This window comes from Nelumbo nucifera, chromosome 1, assembly GCF_055504915.1.
Source record: "Nelumbo nucifera cultivar China Antique chromosome 1, China Antique-T2T, whole genome shotgun sequence".
Classification (NCBI taxonomy): domain Eukaryota; kingdom Viridiplantae; phylum Streptophyta; class Magnoliopsida; order Proteales; family Nelumbonaceae; genus Nelumbo; species Nelumbo nucifera.
In genome coordinates this window covers 26,588,520-26,612,283 of record NC_142649.1, presented here as the reverse complement: position 1 = coordinate 26,612,283, position 23,764 = coordinate 26,588,520, and the positions used below count along the sequence as shown (strand labels likewise).

The following is a 23,764-nucleotide window of genomic DNA, read 5'->3' as shown; positions in this document are numbered from 1 at the left end:
TTCAATTGATTCACGAGTTCAACTTAGGTTAGTTTAAAAGTGATTTGGTACTGTGATCTAGTCTCTGTGGGATTGATACTTTTCTCATCATTATACGCACATTTGACTAAGGTACACTTCCCTAAATTAACTGTGCATAAATTAAACAACAAGTTTTTGGCGTCGTTGCCGATGACTAATTTATTGCATATCAAAACTACCTGAATTAGCCTTAGATTGAACATCCATTTGTTTTTATACACACATTCTTGTTGAAGAATTTAGTTCTTGCTGAAGAATCATCCTGCTGATTCTACTTCACCTTACACTGTCATTTTCAGTGGGAGCAGTTTTTGGTCTTCTATTTAGGTGTGAACACCTTCATTGGGAGTTACTGTTATTTTGTATCAGGTATATCTCTCTCCTCCCTTTTTGGTTTCAGATCTGGTCTGGTTTGGTTCAAGATTGATCCTTGAATATGCAGTTTTCTAAAATAGGGAATGCGATTCACAGAGGGGAGAGAGAAAAATTTTTTAAATTTCACCCAACCTTCCTACAGGGTTCGGCCATCCATATAATGGATCTCTCATCCCTTCAAAGGCTTGGCTGTCACTCGAGAAGCCTAGTTAGTAGAAATCCTTAGTGGTGGTTTAAGGTATACGGTGTATGCAGGGTTGTCCAAACCTCTATAAAAATTCTTGGTGTGCTTTTGTGTTTTGTTTCTTTTCCTTTTAAGTTTGTAGTTTATCTTATTTGTATGTACTAACTTACTTAACAAAACAATACTTGAAACCTTGAAATCTTGCAAATTTGCACTTATTTTCTTTGTTTTCATTTACATCTACAAGATACAATGAAGATTAGTGTAGTTTGAGCTCTAACATTACTAAAACCGCACTAACTCACTAATTGTTTTACTTTTATTATTATGTTGTTTACATTTATTGTTTATTTACATTAAACAACATTTACCTTTTTATAGTTAGTTGGTTATTTTGATAGTTAGTCCATATCCTAGTTATCCAAGTGTAGTAGGTCCGTTTCTTTGCTACTAGTTAGCGGTTGGTCTTCTCTCTCCAGCTATTAAGGCATGCACCACCAGGTGCAACTACCGTTACTTTGAACATATATACATTCAACTACTCCTTTACTTTTCTATAGTTACATGTATTTTCCTTATTCGTTATTACTGTAGAAGCACTAACCAAGATAGTAGGCTTTAGTTCTTAACTATTTAATTTATCTTTCAGCTACTATCTACTTGCTAGTAGTCCCTATTATTGTTATGCTTAATTGTTGACTATTAACCCCTGTAGCTCCTACTACCATCCTGTTTATTTGTTTTGTAGTTGTAGCTTCTTTAGTTCAAATAGTTTATTTGTTTCAAATGTGTTATTTTGATAAACTATTGAACTTAATTGACCTAGCCTTAATCTTATGCTACACATTGATTATGAAGGCTAAGGTTTAGTTTGATGGAAAGGGTCTTGAGCTTAATTGTCGAGAGTCTAAGAATACGGATTGAATTCCAAGACAATCAAATTTTTAAAGCTTTACCTAATTCACCATTCTCTTGGATAAGGCCATTAGTCTCAAAAACAAGAGAATGGAGATAGGAGGGTTATTTGTTTGGGAGTGAAGTAAGAAGCAAGATGATATTATACCCACTTATTGAGAGAATTGATGTAGGAGAATTTGAGAAAGGTGGTGCAAATTATTATTATTAGGAAAAATTCCTGTTTAGTACCCTATAATTTGGGCCTTGTGCCACTTTGGTCCCTAAACTTTAAAACGTGACAATTTAGTACCCGAACTTTTAAAACGTGCCAATTCAGTACCTACCATTAACCAACCATTAAGTGGCATTTGAAAAGGCAAAAATGCCCTTAGAGTGTCTTCTATTTTTCTTAATCAACCATCCAAACATTGACCAAAAATGAATAGTTCCAAATTCTTGTCTCTTCTATTCAAGAAAGTTAGGGGTCACATCTTTGTAGGTATTCTGGTGACCCCAACTTTCTTGAACAAAAGAGGCAAGGATTTGGGAATGGTCATTTTTTATTAACATTTGGATGGTTGATAAAGAAAATTAGAAGACATTTGAAGGGCATTTATGTCTTTTTCAAATGCCACTTAAGGGCTAGTTAACGATAAGCATTGGATTAGCGCACACACACACACACACACACACACACACATATATATATATATATTAAAGGGAAAGGGGTGGTCTCCCCTTAAGCCAAATGGTAGTATATCCCTTCAATATATATATATATATATATATATAATATATATATATAAGATTCTAAATTGAAACATAAGGTTCGACCATTCGGTTTTCGAGTTAATGGTTTGATCGTCCAGTTCAAATGGACGACCTGTTCTGTCAATAAAAATTATAAGCAAAAAATTACAGAATCGTTCTAGCCATCGGTTTTCGGATCAACAGTTCGACCGTCCAGTTCAAATGGACAGCCCGTTCTGACAACAAAAATTATAGGCAAAAAAATTGAGTGTGTGAGGTCCATTAAGCAGTATCATACGTGTTATGTCGTTCGAGCGTGTGACTCATACGACCCAAAAATGAAACCATTCAGGCCACCGATTTTCGAGTCAATGGTTTGACCACCCAGTTTGAATGGACAACCCATTCTAACAACAAAAATTAAAAAAAATAAAAAATGGCAAAAACTATTGAACGGGTCAGCAGGTTGATGGTTCGACCACTCGGGTTAATAGGTCATTGGCCGATTCAACGGTTTTTGGCCAAGGACCGGGATTGGGGTAAAATGGAACTGCTTGCCCGGATGGTTCCTAATTAAAAAAAATAAAAAAATAGCGGTTCAACCATTCGGTTCGAATGGACAGCCCATTCTAACAACACATTTTGAAAGTTTGGGTATTGAACTGTCGCGCTTTAAAGTTTTGGGACCAAAGTGGCACTAGGCCCAAAGTACAAGGTACTAATCATGAATTTTCCCTTATTATTATTATTATTATTATTATTATTATTATTATTATTATTATTATTATTATTATTATTATTATTATCTTATATATAGATATATAAGATTCTTCATTAAAACATAAGGTTCGACCATCTGGTTTTCGAGTCGATGGTTTGATCGTCTAGTTCGAATGGATGACCCATTCTGTCAACAAAAATTATAAGCAAAAACTTATGGAACTGCTCTAGACATCGGTTTTTGGGTCAACAGTTCGAATGGACGGCTCGTTCTGACAAAAAAATAACAGGAAGAAAATTGAGTGTGTGAGGTCCATTAAGCAGTATCATATGTGTTATGTCATTCGAGCGTGTGACTCATACGACCCGAAAATGGAACCATTCAGGCCACCATTTTTCGGGTTGACAGTTTAACTACCCAGTTCGAATAGGCAGCCCATTCTGACAACAAAAATTAAAAAAAAAATAAAAAGCCAAAAACCATTAAACAGGTCAACGGGTTGACGGTTCAACCATTCGGGTTAATGGGTCATTGACCGATTCAACGGTTTTTTGCCAAGAACCGGGATTGGGGTAAAACGAAACTGGTTGCCTACACAGTTCCTAATTAAAAAAATAAAAAAATGGTGGTTCAAGCATCCAATTTGAATGGACGGCCCGTTCTGATAACAAAAATTACAAGCAAAAAATTGAGTTTGTGAGGTATATTAAGCAGTATCATACGTGTTATGTCATTTGAGCGTGTGACTCATATGACTCGAAAACAGAACCATTCTAGCCATTGGTTTTTGGGTCAACGGTTCAACCATCTGGTTCGAACGAATGACCCGTTCTGACAACAAAAATTTAAAAATAGAAAAAACGACCAGAAACCATTAAACGGGTCAATGGTTCAATCGCCCAGGTCAATGGGTTGTTGACCGATTCAATGGTTTTTGGCAAGGGACCAGGATTAGGATAAAATGGAACCGGTTTCCTGGATGGTTCCCATTGAACGGGTCAACGAGTCGATGGTTCAACCGCGTAGGTCAATGAGTCATTGACCAATTCAACGATTTTTGGCCAAGGGGCGGGATTGGGGTAAAATGGAACTGGTTGCTTGGATGGTTCCCGAGCCAAAATGTTTGTCTGTCCAGGTCAACAACGGTTCGAAAACCATGGCTTTTATGCTTTTGGATTATCACTATTCAAAGGTTTCTTCTACTGTGGGTTTTATTTGAGCATGTGCGGTATGTTCCTTTTTTTCATTTTATGCTTTTGTTTTTTTTTTGTGTTTGGTCTTATTCTTCAAGATCCTCCAAAATGGTCTAGGGTTTACCACCATTTTATTTCTTCCCTTTTGTTTTTTCTTTGGATTTTCTTGTGCAATGTTTTTTTTTTTTTTTCTTACAAGACGATCTGCTTTTTCTCTTTCTTTGATTGCATGTATGTTTAGCTCCATACATGCAATTTTTTTCCGTCTCAAAGTAGAACTTTGGACTCAATTTTCTTATTTTTTTCCTTGGTTTTTCCAATTTGGTGGATTTATCGCTAATTTTTTTATGTGTTTAAGGTCACTCTGGATTTATCTTTCAAGGTTTTGGAATCCCTTGCAATGTCCACCCTTTCCATGACTATGACTACTACAAAGTTATTTCGTCTAATTATTAACATCTAGAAAAAACAACCTAGAAACAGAACCGTTCTGGCCACTAGTTTCCAAGTCCACGGTTCGACATCTAGAAAAATGGTATGGAAACAGAACCGTTTTGGCCACCGGTTTCTAGGTCGACGGTTCAATCATTCAGTTTGAACGGATGGCCTATTCTAAAAACAAAAATAAAATATAAAAAAATAATTAAAATAAAAAATGGCCAAAACCGTTGAACGAGTCGAAGGTTTGATTGCCCAGGTCAACAGGTCGTTGACTGATTCAACAGTTTTTGACCAAGGACTGGGTTTGGGGTAAAATGGAACTAGTTGCTTGGACGGTTCTCGAGCCGAACGGTCCTATTGTCTAAGTCAACTGGGAGTTCTCAATGTGAACCAAAGGACAGATATGAAGTAGAACTCATAACTATCACTATATGATCATATTCTTTTATATGAGATGCTTTGCTGAAGTAATATTTAAAAAACGAGCACATGATGATCTCTTTTAAGTCTTTATATGAGTTTCAAGACTTGAATAGTTATAATTGCAAGTTTCTTATTAAGAAACCATTGTCTTTTTTAATGTAGCAAATAGTAATGTTACAATTCAGGGCCCTCCGTTAGTTATTATTATTATTATTATTATTATTATTATTATTATTATTATTATTATTATTATTATTATTATTATTATTATTATTGTTGTTGTTATTATTATTATTATTATCATGATGGTAAATTACATATTATTACCCTGTACTTTGGGGGTGGTGGCAATTACCCCCTAAACTTTTAGATTATGACAAAGACCCCCTCCATTAGCATTCCATCAATTAATCTTAACAAGATTCTCATACAACTGTTTAAAATTTCTAAATGCCTAAACTACACTTTTTTCCATTGATTTTCTAAAACAAGTGTTGGAGGTTCAATTTTGTTTTTTTTTTTTTCAATTTCCATTTGTTACTAGATTAGTTGATATCAATTGCATATTGTGTTTGTTGCAACTCAAGTTTTCCATAGAAGTTTATTGGTTTTATTTTTGTTGCAATTTCCATTTTATAAAAGTTTCTCGAGTGGTGTTTTGGTAAATTAGCTTCTTCCATTACTCAATTGAAAGGGAGGCCTTTGTCAGAATCTAAAGTTGAAGGGGTCTTTGTTGCAAATGAAAGTTTAGGGGGATAATTGCCATTACCCCAAAGAATGGAGTAGTAATCTGTAATCTATTTCTTTTTTACTGAAGAGAGAGAGAGAGAGCGAGGTACACAAAATTGGGGGGCAGCTCTCCCACCAAGCATCATAGAAACAAATAAAATTTAAATGAAGAACTAGGACCTATCCTACTTGAACTACTTCTAGCATGACCAACATCCACCAACCAATTCCATATTGCATTTCCTTCCTGATAGACATGTATGCAACAAATATTGAGGTGGGCCAATGCCTCATGACTATCATCATATATGATCAGCTTGATGCTCCCATGACTTCAATCCTGGCCTTGCAAACATTCAATCACTAATCTAAAATGGTAATGATGTTGTACCCTCTGTAATTTTTAACCAAGAGATGGGCTTCCCATATAGCCCACACTTCCCCTACAACAATGGAGGTTGACCAACATTCATAGTTTTCTTATCCAAAACCACACTCAAATTTTACATTACTAGTGAGTGCATGAGACAAAAAAAACATAAACTTTGTACTACTAATGAGTGCAAATCATAGTTACAAACAAATAAATGCAAAATTGGACGAGGTGCAAAATTTGTATCTGATTTAGATTTCCATTGCAACCAAATGCAGCCTAAAGAATTCCACAACATAACACTAGGTATATATGCCACCTAGTGCCCATTTGGGAAGGCTTTCACACAAGAACTTTTACTTGTCCGAGGTGGGCCTCACCTTGGCAATCTATGATCATGTTTGGTAAAAACTAACTTTGAACGAATTAGATTGGGCATTGACTTGAAAAAGGGAGTGCTTCATGGGTTAGAGGTTCAACCACGGTCAAACCCATTGTAGTTTCAATTTTTTTATATTAAAAATTAAGATTTGAGGCTAAAAAAATGTATTTTTTCTAACAAAAAAGTGGAAAAAGGCACCCTTAGGACACATAGATCATGAAAAGTTACCCAAAATAAAAATAGATCACCTCAATTGGATATCTGAGTGCAAAATTATGGCCTCCAAAAGTCTATATTTATGTTTTAGAAGAGTTTCAAAAAATCGACCGATTTTCTAAAATTGGGACCGGTTCACTGGTTTTCTGAGTTGGACCTGCCAGATTGGCAGTTTTAGCCTTTTAGGTAGTCTATTTGTGACTTCTGATTTTAGGGATATAACCAAACCAACCAGGTGCCTGGTCATAATTCAAGTGGTTCAACCGCTTGGTCTGGTCTAATTTTCAATACAACGGTAAAAACCTTGGAAAGCCAAAAATGACTCCAAAACCAAAACATAGCTTTATGCTGAAGCTTTTTTAGCTACTTTCTCTTTTCTAAAGTAATCCAATGGAAGCAGCTGAACCAACGCTTCAGCCCTCCCAAACGGGCCCTTAGAAATGAAGTTAGTCAATGTGCAGGCTCAGCTCAACTATCGACAGAATAACACTGAGCAATTTGGGACGGGCTAACTCGAATCCAACCAAGCTCAAACTCATGGGCTTCCTCTTGAGGAGCCCGACCCAATAGGCCCAAGTTGCGATCTCTGTACTCCAGTAATTAATCCATTCATTGCAGAAATAAATTTCGAAAATAAAAAAAAAACCCTCTTTAACTCGTCTCCTTCTCCCTCTCTCTCTCCTATTCTTCTTCCATCTTCCTTACCTCCGGCGTCCTCCTCCAGAAGCGTGTATTTGCTAAAGTACGCCCGGTCTCAACATCTGCAGAGAGGGAGCAAGAATGTACGGGGGTTCGTCAAAACTCGGTAGAGGTGGAGGAGGCGGTGGTCGGGGTACGAAACGCATCCACAATCCCTTCCCTCCGCCGCCTCCCAACCGCCCTGCCGGCGCCGCCGGTGGTCGTCTTACCATCGGTGGCGCCGGCTCTCGTAACCGCCAAGCCAGCACCACCCCAGCTGCCGCCCCATCAGCCCCGGAAGAGACCTTCAGCCTTGTCACGGAAAGTCCACTTGCCTTCGCCATGATCATCCGGCTTACCCCCGACATAGTCGACGAGATCAAGCGGGTTGAATCGCAGGGAGGTACTGCCCGAATCAAATTCGACTCCAATACTAACAATATGTCTGGAAATGTAAGTAACTGATTCAATTTCTTTGAAAGCTTCTCTATTTTTTAATTTGATTCGATCTCAGCACTGCTGTTTAGTTTGAATTAGAACTTCTTGGTGTCCTTGAGTACCATTTTCTGTTACTACTTTCCTTCTGGTTGAATTGAACTCATCTATCTGCCTTATTCTAACGGTGTCTCTTGTTAATTCTTGAAATTGGAGTGATTGAGATTTGAGGCAATTGACTGATTCAACCATTATTCTATTTTGTTTATTATTTTGAATAGTGTGTTCCATTATTTTTTTGGGTTTATCTGTTTCCTTGTTTTTATTTCTCATTGGAACTTTTGGAACCTCCAACGCCAACTAATGTTAATTTAACTACTCTCTAATGGACACATAGTATTATTGTTTAGTAAAACTGGTGTAGAAATATAATCTGTCAAGGCAACCTAGATGAGGTAGGCATGATGATCATATAAATTAAATTGTACAAACATGAACGCCTTAAAGTAGCTAAAAAGCACGAAGTTGTTTCAGATTTTGTGCCGCTACAAAATGATGAAACTCTGACCCGTGGAGTACAAGAGACAGAAAATCAGGAAACATCATTCCTTTCAGGACCTTCCCAAACAAGTGAATTTTGTAAAAGCAACTGGAAATTACTTTCTGTTCCATTAGAATCTTTTTGAGTAGCATTTTTGTGCAACAGGAGCTTATAAAGATAAACTTTTCTTTCTTTTGCTTGTCTGTGGATTATAGGTTCATTCATAAAAAACTTATAACTCCTTAGTTACTTACTGTTCTTCCTTTTAATTTGCTGTACCAGTCAAGGTTCAAAGTAGTGATACAATATGCTTCCTATTGGGCCTATCATATCATATCTTTAGGTCCCCGATATGCTATTTAAGGGGAATTAGATGATTTTAATGTTTTTATATGTTAAAAGAAAATGTTGCTATTCCCCTGCCAAAGTCTAACACAAAAAAAGATAAAAAAAGACCAGTTTTGGTCAAAGCAAAACTCTTTATGGTATCAATACGTTGAACCTTGGTGCCAAAGCAGCAGTACTCTGAAATGATCCAATGACTAGGCCATTATTTCTTAGGCATGCAACATGCCTTAGAAAAGGCTATCTCCATGATTGGACAATTGCATATGTGACCAACAGATCTGGTGATACCTTGCTACAGCCCTGGCAACCTCCTACTAACAACATAAAAAGGTTGATTTTTTTTTCAGATCATTGAGTGAGGAAGATATCCATGAAATACTTTTCCTCTCTCTATTTGTAAATGGGGACTACAAATTCATGTTATTGTTTTGAATGTTTTTTTCTAAATCTTTATCTACCTGACCAAGGGTTATTTGGTGGCATCAAATTCTCCATTTTTTTCTTGCAAGGAATTTGTACCATTGGCCTTCTGAATTTTCCTTTTTTAGAATATTAGTTCTTTAATCTTCATTCCTGTTCTTTTAGCTATATAATCCCTAGCATTTATTAGAGTTGTATTTTGGTGGTTCATCTATTTTGATAATCACTTTAGTGCATGTATTGAGTAATGGACTCAATGCTGGGTTAGGTTAAAATTTTTCTTATAATTTGTATATTTTCTTCAGAGAAGCTAAAATCTATTGATCACTTTTTATTTAACTATTTGCAGTAGATGCATGGAATTTCACTTTCTTGGTCTATGGATGTGCAATGATTATGATTAGGAACTTATCTAATAGAGATTTGGATTGTCTAAAATGTAAAGCAATTCTCCTTTGTCTCTTTTGTCCCTCATAACTATAAATTAGCTTCTATGCATGGACTGAAATCTATTAAGTTGTAGCCACCTAATCATACATAAAGGTGTAACATCTTGAAGGTTTATTAACAGATCTAATCATTGAAATTCACCATATCTATTCGGACAAGCAATTTAAACGGAATTGTTTTGCTTGGTTCAAATTACTTTTCTCTCTCTCTTTTATGCAGTTATTTCATTGATCAGAAAAAATGCAGTTATTCTATTCAGCTGTGATTCCTGTATTCCTTTCCTAGTTTACTTGTAAAATTCAAGGAGGGGCTGCAGCTCGCGCCTCTTCCTTGGATGTTGTATGAATTCACAACTCTAAATCAACTTCTGAATTAATAAACTTATTATTATTCATCAAAAAAATGCAGTTATTCTATTCATATCTTGTATATTTAGTTCTCTCCTTAAATGTTATGTCAGAGCTTATTGCATGGTTCTTCTGATTGAACTTTTATTGCTTCTGCTTTTCAGTCTATATGGTTTCATATTCTTTTAACTTGCTTATTTTAAGCAATAGAAGATTTACAAAGTCTAGTGCACCAGGTTATTGATGTAGGTGGTAAGGAGTTTAGATTTACATGGTCACAAGAACCAGCAAACCTCTGTGATATTTATGAAGAACGACAAGGTGGTGGGGATGGAAATGGTTTGCTTGTTGAATCTGGGTGTTCATGGCGCAAACTAAATGTACAACGTATTTTGGATGAATCTACAAAGAACCATGTGAAAATGCGGTCAGAGGAGGCTGAACGTAAACTTAGATCTCGCAAGTATGTAAAGATATTGTTAATTAGGGATACTTACTTTTCTTGTACTTGTTATAATTGTAAATGTTTGTAAATCTTCATATTTTAACTTTTTGATATTTTTTATTTCATAAGTCTGGGACATATCTTTGCATATGTATGTCATAAGCAAGGTTTGAAATGTCAGTGTTGGTGGAAATCTTGGTCATCCAAATATAGGAAACATGTCGGAAATGTTGGAAATATCGTATGGAAATACGGTAAAAATTATAGATATGGTGGAAACATTGTAAAATATGCAAATGTGCAAAAATATAGAATGGTATTTTATAAAATGATAAAAGAAGCACGGACACACCTTTTTAAATTATTATCTTGGTCCAAATCATTAAACAAAGCTAAGAAACTAAGGTTGTAGGCAAGAATACATTCTGAAGTTGACCTGTTAAACTAGGGTTCGGGAGAGGGTTGAGGGAGTCAGATGATCTTTTCTCCCTTTTAAATTCAGTGTTTTTGGATCATTCTTGTCCTGATAATAGAATTTGGTCTGAAAAGTCCTCCGATTGTTTTTCATGCTCTTCTTTCTTCAATTCTTTAGTGCACTCTTCCAATTTGGTTTACTCTTTTCCTATAAAAGAAGTGTGGAGTGCTCCTATACCTCCAAAGGTGAGAGCTTTTTGTTGGGAAATGGTTCTCCAGAAAATCAATACTTTGGACTTGCTTCAGAAAAAAGACCGAATTGGTTCTTATCCCCTCATGTTTGTAGCCTTTGCTTGAAGAGTGGTGAGACGGTAAATCATCTACTAATATCTTGTCTTTTTGTTACTCTTATTTGGGATTGGTTTTCCTCTCTTTGGGTGTAGGTGGGTTCCTCCTACAAGCGTGGTGGATCTTTTTGAATCTATCTTTTTTCATCAGTCAAAGAAAAGAGGAAGGGTAATGTGGAGAGTAACGAGGACAACAGTTGTTTGGACAGTGTGGGAAGAGAGAAAAAACAGAATCTTTCAAGGGAAAGAAAAATCAGCACATGAAGTCATAGAAGGGATCACCATCAAGATCATACATTGGCTGAAATCGCTGGATCTGTTCAAGGACTTTCTGTAGATGACTTAATTAGAGGGTGGAGTGTGGTAGCAGCTTCTTCCTGCCCCTCTTTAGCTATTCAAGGGGACTGGTCGCCCCCGTTATGTTTGGATGTTAAGTTAAACTTTGATGACAGTTCTATAGGTAATCCAGGCCCCTTTGGAATCGGGGGTGTCTTTAGAGATGGGGGAGGAAATGTCCTGGCCCTTTATTTTGGCCCGATAGGACTGGGGGACTCTCTTAGAGCAGAAGTTTTGGCACTCCTACAAGGGCTCAAGCTGGCTAAACAGCTGGGTTTTCAGCAGTTGGAAGTGGAGGGAGACTCAAAATTGGTAATAGGTTGGATGCAAACAAACAGCTTAGGTGCCTGGTCCCTTAGACAACCTATAAGGGAGATTATGCAACTAACAAGGGAGCTTGAAGTCAGGTTTAAATGGAGTAGGAGATCAGCCAATGCAATGGCTAATACTTTAGCAAAGCAAGGAGTTAGTAGGCAAAACCTTTTTTGGGCCTGTTTGTAATCTGTGGAGGGGTCACCTTGTTTTTTGAAGGTGACAGTTGTACTAAGTTTCTTAAAGAATTAATGAATGTTACTGTTTCCAATCAAAAACAAAAAAGTTGACCTGTTAAACCTTAAGATTCAAAGTTTCATGATAGATCAATCAAATAATCTATTACACAAACAAAAAGTAATATTTAACTTCATGTTTCATGTTTAAAATGAATATTGAACTAGCTCAAAGTGGTAATTATGTAAGTTAGATAGGCAACCACATTGTTACTCCACATATCTACAATATTGTCATCAACTTATGTTATGATACTTATCTCTTGTAGTCCACATACTGCTGGTAGTATCCACTGGGGAATATGTCGATTCCAGTAAAATTTCATGTTGCTACCCATGGAAGTAGAGATGGAAATATGTCATCGAAGCTATCTCTTGTGCTCCACATAGTGCTGATAGTGTTCATTGAGGAATATGTCAATTCCAGTAAAATTTTGTGTTGCTACCCATGAAAATGGAAATATGTCGTTGAAATTTTAGGGAAATTAGGGACATTTTAAACCATTCATAAGATACAGTGACACTATGTGTATGAAATCCCTTTCCGCAATTAATTTTGCTTCTTTTTTCTTTGATATACTTTTTGAGAAAGTAAGCAACTATTTATCAGCACCATGGAATTAAGATCTGTTTATTTTCCTGGTTGGAGTATCTTTTTCATTTTAAGGTGAGTTAGCAAAGGTGATGCCTTTCTGAAAATAAGTTCGATCAAAACTCATATTTGGTAGGGTCTCTTTATGTAATGCAGTTCTTTTTGGAGAAAGATCTTGGGCAGGGTTGCATATCATTAATTGTATCAGTATGTGCTGTATGATTATGGTTCACAATAAAGAAGGCAAGTTTCTAATGCCAAGGAGATGCTTTTGGGATTGGTTTAGGAGTTCTTTCAAATCCTCATAGGGATGTTATTGGGAAGTCCTAGATTCACTTTCAAGTTTCCATGTCAAGTTTGGGAATTTATATCTGTCATATAATATACACATTATCATTAAGGGTGTATAACAGGGGCTTATGGATAGCTTACGGTTCTGATAAATTCCTCTCCCTTGTTTCAGTGATGGGAACCCATACTTGAATGAGTCCCAATTAAAAAAAAAAATTCTATATAAAAATCAGTAGAATCAAATAACTTAGGTTTTTCAGCTGTTCAATTTTGAATTTTTATATATACTTGTTGTGAATATCTGATTACCTGATAGCAGAAGAAAAGGGGCTAGACCACCTTGGAGAACAACAAGAGTGGCAATCTATGGGTGATCGGGGAAGAAAGAAACAATCGAATTTTCCAGGGGAAAGAGAAGTCATAGGAGGAATTGATTGATAATGCAATCATCAAAGTAGCAATTGGGTAAAGGTACTGGATTTATTCAAAGAGTTCTCAAGACCTAAATCAGTTTCTCAGGAGGCTTGGACACCACTCTCACCTCAAAGAGTCAAGCTGAATTTTGATGGAAACTCACTTGGCAACCCAGGACCATCTGGAGTAGGAGGAGCTCTAAGAGATGGAGAAGGAAATCTACTGGCCCTTTTCTCAGGGCCAACAGGGATGGGGCCGTGGGAGACTCTTTAAGAGCTGAGGTACTGGCTCTTTTCCATTGGCTGAGATTAGCTAAACATTTGGGCCCTTCATCAGATTGAAGTGGAAGGAGACTCCAAGCTGTTAATAGGTCGGGTACAGGAAGGAAGTTTGGGAATTGGAATTATAGACAAAACATAAGAGAAATTCGGTGGCTGATAAGGGATTTTGATGTAAAATTTAATTGTGTTAGAACCTCAGCTAATGCCTTGGCTGATGGATTAGATAAACAAGGGTCAGCAGGGAGGATTTTTTCTGGGCAGCTTTGTAACAGGGGTTTGTTGTATGGGGTCAGTGCTCCTGTTGGGGTGGCTGGTTGTAATTCTTCTATTTATTAATGAAATTTACCATTTCCGATTAGAAAAAAATCTGGTTAGCTGACATTGGTGCATGGACTCTCCTAAATGGTTGACATATTCATGTCAGACACACATCGAGTTTCACACTCCACAGATCTCAAGGACACTTCTATGTCACATTTCCTTTTTGTCTCCTAGCTTATTTGACATAAATGTACAGCTATGGTACAAGATGAATGCCATTTTTTATATCAGACATTACTTTTTTTTATCAGATTTTATATCAGACGTTACTTAGTAACATGGCTCTTGAAGGTGTTGACCCACCTCTTGACTGAAGGTCCATGTGTCTTCATCTTGTTTTCAGCAATAGATGTTCCCATCTCTTGGTGATCATCTGCATGATCAATGTCAAAACCATCGTCTGGAAATGGAGTGATTCGAGTATGGCCAAAAAAATGGCTGAGAGGATGGAAGTTCCAAATGCAAATTTCGTCAGTAGGTTCGTTGGAATTAAGCTGAAGGAGGAGAAAATGGAATCCTGGGCAAATTTGCAATGAGGTATGGGGAGAGTTTTGGGAGTACGGAAGCTGAATGGGGGTCTGTTTTTGTTTATGTTCCATAGCCAGATCTGATGCTAGGTGGGTTTTGGAGAAGAAGAGAAGAAGAGCAGGGTATGCGATTTGAGATTAAGCTGGTGGTTTCCAGTGACAGGTCTGATTCAAGAAGGTAGAAGAAGAGCAATGTGGATTGGGGTATGGGCATTCCCCTATATGCATGGTGCCTCTTTCTCTTTAAAGTCATTAGGGATTTTTGTGGTAAATTTCTGAAATATAACGGGAGATATAGAAGGTGAGAGAAAATTGATGTTGCAAGAATCCTAGTGGGAGTTGAAGAAATCTCTGCTGGTTCCAAATTCATCAACAATTTTGTTTGTAGGAGAAGAATACAAGCTTAGGACTTTTATAGAGGAGAAGATAATACATCCTTCAGGGTAGAAACTAGTGCCAAAAGGGGAGAAGGAGAAGGCAAGGGGAAGGATAAAGCAGATTGGGGTATGGAGTCTCAGACTTTTTGCTCTGGTGAGTTGGGGAATGTGAAACGTTGTTCAACGGTTGAAGACGATAGGGGAGATAGACCAAGGGGCAAGGAAGTAATTGGGCGGGGATGAGGCATTAATTAAGGAACATGTGAACAAAGTTGGCGAGGAATAGGGGTGTCAACGGTATTCGAAAATCCGATTTCGAATTCAACATTCGACATAACCGAATTGAATTCGGATAATTCAAATATCTAATCGGTTGAATTCGGATATCCTATTCTTACCGAATAGTTAATCGGATTCGAATTTGGATATGACCTGATTCGATTCGATAAATATCCAAATTCGACCGATTATTTAATTCTTATATATAATATATAAAATATTTTATATAATATATATAATAATTAAGTTATATAAATAATTTATGTATTTATATACTTTATATCAATAAAATATTTATTTTATATATTTATTAATTATCTAAAACAATTAATTAATCGAATTCGAATTGAATCGGATATTCGAATATTTAATCGGATTCGAATTCAGATATTAATTTTCAATATCCGTCGGATATCGAATTTTCTATTTGAATTCGAATTCGAATATTGCCTGATCCGATTCGAATTCGATCCGTTTACACCCCTAGCGAGGAAGCTGTGGAAGACTTGGATGCTGACAAATTAAAGGAGGTCCTCAAAGGGATGCAGCTAGTCATTAAAGGGACTGGCATCGTTATTGGGATCCACTTCTTAAACTCAAAACGTAGGACTGGAAAAAGGGATGACTGTTTGATGTAGGACCAGCTCAGTTCTAGTCCTTAGAGAATGTTGAATGGTCTTCTTGGATCAGAATTTTATGGCTGTAATGGCTTCTTGGAGGAATAAGAGAGAAAATAGGGAGAGAAAGAAGAGAGAAAATACCCGGATTCTCTCACAAGGCGCCTAGAATCACTCTAGGGCATGGGAATCCCTCACCATAGCTAGCATAAGCTGAAGAAAACTCAATAAACTTCCTTGTGTTTTGTGTAAAACGTCCTCTAAGATTAACAGATCCTTCATCTCAGTTTTAACAGGTTAAAGGTTGTCAAGGAGAGTGATTTTAAGTTTAAGTTGATAAAACTGAGGAGAAAAGGAAGAGTCATTAATAAACCTCGAGAATTGGGTTTGGGTGGTTGCTAGGTATGATGGCAATGGTAAGAAGAGACTAATCTCGAAGGTCGCTTAGCGGGATGGATCGGATAAGCTCCAAAGCCCTGATTGTTGTGAGCAGATTGCTGTTTGAGGGGAGCAGATTGTTGGGAGTGTTGAGAATGAGAGGTTGGAATTCGATTGGCAAGTTGGTAACATAGATTCACTTTGGCTCTTTCTTGGTTGAGGTTCAACCTGAAGTGGTTGAGAGGTTTGATGGATTGGGTTGCTGAATGTTCAGAAGGAAGGAGGAAGAAAAGGTTGGAGTGCAAGATGAAGTGGAGGAAGGTGTAATACGGGAAAGGAGCATTGATAAGGGAAGGAGAACAAGGGAGGCTTCTATAAGAGGTGAAGACAAGTTTTTTGAAGACTTTTGTTGTGCAAAGAATGTGGGTAAAGAGGATGAGAGTGGCTTGCTGGAAGACTGTGAGGATTTCTTGAACATCAAGGCTCCAATTGGTAGGCTTGGAGTTGATTTGGGTCAGAAAAGAAAGACTGTGATCATTGGTGGAGCTATCAGTGATCCAGAGGCTCTAAAGAAAGATCGTGTATATAGCAAGTCTCAAATTATCCATCTTACCAATTTTTTTTTTTCAAGGTTGAAAGGAGGTTTGGTTGGGGCAGGTTCTATTAACAAGTATAATAAGAGTCTTCAGGGAAAAAGGAACAAAGACCAAGGCTTTGAACAAGGAGACTGTTGAGGGGTGGGGCTTTGAGGTTCAAGATTCAGTTGGGATGGAGCTCCAGTTGTTGGATTCACATGAGGAAAGTTCAGAGCTAAAGGTGAAAGAAAGAGGCAGCAATGGAGAGAAAGGAATTGATGAGGTATTGTTAGTCAATAATAAGGAGAAGAGAGGAGGAATGGAGATTGAGAATATGATCGATAGGAATGTCAGAGGGTTGGAAAGGGCTTAGGCTTGTTTTTCTGGGGCAGAGAGGAGTGTGCAAGAAGAGCCTTTGAATCTTTTGAAAGGGGAATGAAGGAAGAAAGATTAGAGATGAACATAGTAGGGGAAGGAGAGGTGTGGAATGATGAAGGAAACGGTCAGGAAGAAGTGTTTGAAGGAGGTGATTAACGATGCTTACAAGCAGGGGAGGAACTACTTGCTTTTCTATTTGCATTTTTGTTTTGGCTTTGTGTTTGGTTTGGATGCTGTCTTATCACTCTGGCAATGACTGTAATCAGTTCTCTTCTTTTTCTTTTCTATCAAAAAATGCAATATTTTTGGCAATATAATGTTAGAATTCAAACAATATGAACCAATTAATAGTATATATTTTTCCATAGACATATCCGTGAATCCATTTTTTCTCTTCTTGCTGAATTAGACTCTTGGACACATGTTGGATTCCGATTCCTGTGTTTGTATCTGTGCACAACACTGTTACCCAACCATCATGAGAGCCATTGAAAAGCCCATATAGATATAAAGAAGGAATGGGTTTCACTTCTCCTTCCTCAACCTTGTGTTCTGCAGCACAGCCTAGGTAATTAAAGGAGATGAAGGCAGGATGAAGAAAAAGAAGAGCAGAAAGGAATGCCTGAGTGGATTTCTCCCCATATATGTCCTACACAGTTCAGAAACTTTTTGGATTAGTAACATTTTTTTGATTGGTAATTGATAACAATAACTCTATTAATCTGCTGATCAAATAAAAAAAAAAAAGAGAAAAAGAAAGAACAAGAACTTTATTAACCAAGACAAATTAAGAATAGTAAAAACAGCAGTTTGACACATAATGGGCACAAATAAACCCAAAACTTCTCATAGAGTGACCAAGTTCAGAACTATGACCAAGTACAATAAGGAAACCAATACAATGGACTATACCAGGTGTTCACTGACATTCTGGTCCATCTGAATGAGATGTTCACTCTCGCTCTGGATGCTAGGGTTTTAATCTCTCTCACATAGTGTCAGAAACCCAAGGCCCCTCACTATCATGTATCATCTCTAAAGCACCCATTGACAATCTTCCATTCACCCTGCAACCTTTACCACTGTCTATCTTGAATCAATAAAAACCATCTCAGGCTACTCACTTGGGGAAACCTTTCATGATCTCATGTCACTCACATGAGACTCCCTTCCCATCTACAGGGGGTCAGCTACATGAATCCTATTTCACCATTCTGTTCTGTTCAGTGCCATATCCATCATTAAATATAGAGCCTGAAATTACAGCAGATGGCTTAGCTAAATGTGGAGTGTTCTTAGAGCATCTTTATAGCGACAAGCTTCCTCCTTTGTAATTTACAGGGGTTCTTCCCCTGCTTTGTACATCTTCCCATTGCCCCCCTTTTTTATTAATGAATCTTAATTAACTCTTTTAAAAAAAAATTCCAGCCATGCCAGATTAAGCATTTCATGCTCAGTGAAAGCCCAGGTGGTGGTTGTGAGGTCAATGTAGAATGCCCAGGGAAGTGATCATGAGGCTTGATGGGGGTACCCTCGGTCAAGTCAGATGACTAGAGACCTGCCTTATTGGTCGTTTTGTCATTGCTAAGCCAGAGGAGGGGGAAGTTTTGAAGTGGGTGGCTGTGGATTGGCATCCGAGAAGTATTAGAGTGAGGAAACTAAATTCTGGCCTTTTTCTTTTTGTCCTAACAGTAATGAGGAGACGTAGAATATTTTGGATTGTGAAATCAACAAGGTTAGGCGTCCAGAGTTAAGGTTAGGTAGGTGGATGGTGCCCATTGGTCGAAACGTTACGTGAAGTCAAGTGTAAGAGTTTGGTGTGGATCAACGTTTTCAGCAGCCCCCTCATGCCTGGAGCTTGCGGACGTTTCGTTTTGTTAGGGTTACATGTGGGAGTTTAGGAAGGTTGGTCCTTAGACTAATTGTGGGAAGAACTTGACTTGGCGAGAATTTTGGTTGAAGTCTCTCAAATCCATTTGGTCTCATCATCCTTGATTTTGAACTTTGCAGGGGAAAGGTTTGATCTTCGTTGACTTGTTGGAGGATTCCTTCCTTTGTGTTGGCTCAATGATGATAAGGTGGTGGTGTTTGGACAAGGAAGGGAGATGAAAGATGCTGCGTTTAGTTTGGTGGAAGCTGAAGAATCGGGAGGGGGGGCGTGGAAGTTGAAGATAAGGGCATAGGTGAAGGATTGAGGGCTGGACCAGGAGTTATGTCTTTGGGTTTGAGACATGTGCAAGGTGAAGCTAAGGGTTTTGGGCAAGAAGGGCCTGAATTTGGGAAGGGAGTTAGTAGTTGTGGATTAGAGGGGCATTTTAGGGATTATGAAAAAGGCTCAAGAATCCGGGTTTCTTGAATAAGGGGAAAATAATTGGTTTTTTGTCACAACCAAAGTCTTCTAGTGAAGATTGGATTTGGGTAATTATGAGGTATTAGGGTGGAGAACTTGAAGGAGTAGAAGTGTGTTGTTCTGGTGGAGGGTTAGTGTGAACAGTCAAGTTTGGTTGATCGACAAGTTCCAGTTGAAGATGATTCAAGAGTTGATTGATCTTCTGCTGATCCTATGGGGAGTTTTCGATTTTCCAATCTTGGTTCTAGTCTGGATCCTCATGACACTATGATACCAGAAATTGGAGAAGCTTCGGTTGGTAATCAGGTGCTCGGTTTTCTAGTTGAGACAAAGGACTATTCGAGTCCCCAGTGTACTAGTGAAAATTTTTCAGCTAAGGAAGTGGTAGTAGGAAGAATTGGAGATAATTTGGGCAGAAAGAGGGAGTCGCAAGGTCCTATTGTCTCCGGTGAGGGGTTCGTGTTGTGAAGAGAAATAAAGGTACAAGTAAATCTCATCTTGTCATCTTGTGCATGTTGTGAAGATCTTTTTGTGCCTGAAAGCGAGGCTTGTTGAAATTGGGCCTAGCAACAAGTATACACGAGTATATAGGAGAAGAGGGGTGAAGGCATGTGTGTATTCAGGCAAGTTGGGTTAGAAGGTCTGCAAATGGTTTAGCAGATGGACTTGCTAAGCAAGGAGTACACAAACATTATTTGTATTGGGCCCATTTTTAACAAGGTGATGAGATTCTTTTTGTATTGGGTTCTAGTTTTAACAACCTCTTGTTGTAATCCGTCTTTTTAAATCTTAACAAAATTTCTATGTTGCTGATCAAAAAAAAAAAAAAAAAGAAAACAAGTAAGAAGATTCATGGTGAGGATTGTGCCAATAGCCTAAAGGAGCCTATGGCAATGAAGGGGTGTTGGAGAAGTTTGATTCCTTGGGGGAAGAACAAAGAGAGAAGGTGGGTGATTGTGTTCTCTTGGGAATAGGTGACAAGCCAATGGCTATGGTGGAGGAGGACTTTAGTGGAAATATGGGTGCTAAAAGTCTTGTGGATAGGGATGTGGAGGTTGGTAAGGTGTTGGGATTATTTTTTTAGGTGGAGAAGCTTTTTCTAGATGTGCCTTTAAAGAATTTGAAAGCAGACATAGGGAGGAGAACTGAAGGAAGACCTCTTCAGGTGAAGGAGGAGAGAGATGGGATGAGGGTGATGACTAGGAAGAGAAGCTTGATGGGGAGGAATAGTTTGGCTTAAGACGAAGTTTCTTGTAGCGTGCCTTTGCTCTTTTGGTTTTTGGAAGTTCATCCATCTGTTCTTCTTGTTTAGTTTGGGTTGGGGTTTTGTTGGCGGTGAGCGAGTTATTTTTTATGTTGGAGGCTCATTTTTCTCTTGGGTGATTTGTTATCACCTTCCTCTTGTATTTTCTTTTTCTTTTAATAAAAATTTGCTTTTAGTATAAAAAAAATAGGTTACTTAACCAAAAGATTACTTAGACAACAAATATGCTCTATAAGAAAATAAAAGAAAAAAACTCATAGGGTGTATGGATTTTTTGGATACGTAATGAAAAAAATAATATGAAATTATAAGGAAAGACTTACAAAAGGCCTGAAGCAGTGATATCTTTATAGTACACTGCCTTCTATACCTGGAAAATCTCACCAGTTGTAGACAAAATCTTTATGTCTGAAATTCTTGAGCTTCTTACGAACAAGAGCCCAAGCCATAATGAAGTTTCTAACATCCACACACTTTCAAATTATTGGGTTTTTCTTTGCATAAAAATTCTTTAATTAATTCCTTCCAAATAGGCCACCAAATTGTGAATGGAGTTCAAAGCACATTGACCTTGCTACCAATAGCAACTGAAGGACATGCCTGAATCACTTGCTTTATAGAAGCTAAGCACACCCAAGAATCCCAAAATAAAAAGCTAACAAGCTCTGATACAAAAGAGGTCAATGGACAAGAGAAATTGTTAACTGATTCTTCAGCTGCTATACACATAGTGCAGCAGGTTTGAATCAGCAAATCACTATTGTTTAGATGATCAATTTTTAACACCTTGTTGAGAACAATGGCCACTTGAAAGCTTCCACTCTAGGGGGCACATGAATCCCCCAAATGCAACCTGAATCGACCTTCTCCAACATAACCCTAGCCAATGCAATGAATGTAGAAAGATGACAGAATTTTCTTTGGAAAGCAATTTCATCTCTACAATCTAGGAAGATCAGATTTGGGGTTTCTTTTTCGGCCTCTTTAACATGGACATTTGGAAGCCAAGATCCCTTGGAGAAGTCTTTGCTCATTGACCTACATTAAGGCAAAGATAGCATGGAGCCATGTTCCTTTTGCCATTTGTTGGGAAATTTGGAAGGAGAGATAGAAAAATCTTTGAATACAAATCTTGAAGAAGGGACCAAGTTGCCTTGATTTGTGTAAAAAGAAGTATGGAATGGATTCTAAGTTTACAAGTTAAGAGGTGGATTAGTCGCAATTAAGCAATATATGAAAATAAGAGGTCGGAGGTTCAAATCTTGTTAAACACATTTAATCCATAAAAAAAAAGGATTCTAATTTTACCAGAATTTGAGGGGGTCTCAAAGGAAGCACTTGGAAATGGACTTTGTTCTTTATTTGAAAATTTCCCAATGGGTTAATCTATTGTACTTTTGATGTTTTTTATTATCTATTTTTTCTCTCTTATGTTTGATTGTATGGCTGGTGATCCCTTATCACCCCTGTGATGTACCTATTCTTTTTTTTAATAAATTTTTTCTTTTTTATTTAGGGGAATCTTCATTTACCCCCACCTCACAAATTTTTACTTCACCATACAATTGGGAACAATGATAGTGAGGGAGTTGATGCCAATCAGGGGGGTATGGTGTCATAAGTGGGGGTGTTGGAAGTTTTAAATTGTTGTGAGTATATGGTGAAGTAAAAACTTATTGGGTGGGTTTCAGTGAGATTTCCCCTTTTATTTATTATAAAAAAAGAAAAAATGAAAAAGATCAGAATCTCAAGTCTCAAGTTTTTGAAAAAGGATGTCCATTCTGTGACCCTGCAAAGGGTGCATGACTCTATGTCTTATTATAATAGGCCAACACATGAAAAGAAAAGATAAAGATACCATTAATCCATAGTATATTTTATAGAGTTTTCAGCTTTAAGTGGTTTGCCCCTTATAAAAAAATGTTTAGTATGTCCTGGTACTCCTAGACTAGTACATTGATCTCCTATACATGTGTAAAAAAGTCGGAATGATGCAAATTGGTTGTTGTCATTGAAAAAATAAATAAATAAGTAAATAAATAAATAAAAAGAAGCATTGTTTTCACTTTCAGCACTATTATTTTCTCCACATTTTATTTATGCATAAAATAATTAAGAATTGAATGTTTTTCCTAAAGATAATGCCTTTTTCCTTCTGTTTAAATTTATTATGCTTCAATTTTCGGTTGTTCATTTTCTTTTCCTCTGATCTCAGAGTTTGAGTTCCATGCTTGTTCTGTATTTCTGAACAAATTCATTATAATTCTCACTTATCAAAGAAAAAAAAGTACTTGGGTGGGGAATGCTCCTCTAAAGGACTAGTTTCCTTCTTTGTATGCTCTTTCTGATTTTAAAAATGAGCCAGTTTCTTCTTTCATCACCCCTTCCTCTTCCAGTTCTTGGCTTGGGTGGAACCTGGGTCTGAGAAGGGTTGTGAGGGACTCAAACCTTGACAGTATTTCGAGCCTCCTCGTACTTCTTGATAATGTTTTCTTAGACCCCACTAAGGTGGACTCTAGAATTTGGACCCCTACCCCCCACTGGCTCTTTTTCTTGTGCTTCCTTCTTCAAAGTCTTAAGCCAATCCACCAGTCCTGCAACCCCCCCCCCCCCCTTCCCCGTTAATGAGGTTTGGTGCAGACCAATTCCTCCTAGGGTTGGTAGTTTTTGTTGGGAAGCCTATCTGGAAAGATTCAACACTGGTGATCTGCTCCAAAAGAAGAGACCCAATACTTGCTTGTCACCTCATTGGTGTGTTCTTTGCAAAGCGGATGGGGAAACTGGTTTTCATTTACTGGTGTCTTGCCAATTTGCAAAGTCAATTTGGTAGTGGGCTTTTTCTCTCTTTGGGCGTAGTTGGAACCCTTCATCAGACATGCAAAGTCTTTTCTCCCCTTCTTTTTTCAGGTGGCGTATGAAAAGGGGAATGACTATGTGGAGAGGACCGAGGGCTGTAGTATGCTGGTCATTATGGGAAGAAAGAAATTCTAGGATCTTCTTAGAAGTTGAGAGGGGCTGAAGAACTAAGGGCTATAATCCATATAAGGGCTGTACAGTGGCTGAAATCCTTAGAACTATTCATAGATTACACAGTGGATGACATGTT

At 37.6% G+C, this 23,764-nt stretch overlaps 1 protein-coding gene across 1 annotated transcript in view; it reads left to right on the top strand.

The window, feature by feature from the left end:
- Positions 1-7,350: 7,350 nt before the first annotated feature.
- Positions 7,351-23,764, top strand: part of LOC104609644 (dentin sialophosphoprotein-like protein) — a 51,080-nt gene continuing 34,666 nt past the window's right edge. The window contains exons 1-2 of the mRNA XM_010276010.3: positions 7,351-7,836; positions 10,161-10,387. Coding sequence (XP_010274312.1) covers positions 7,486-7,836; positions 10,161-10,387 — 578 coding nt within the window. The 5' untranslated portion in view covers positions 7,351-7,485. The remainder of the gene's footprint in view (positions 7,837-10,160; positions 10,388-23,764) is intronic.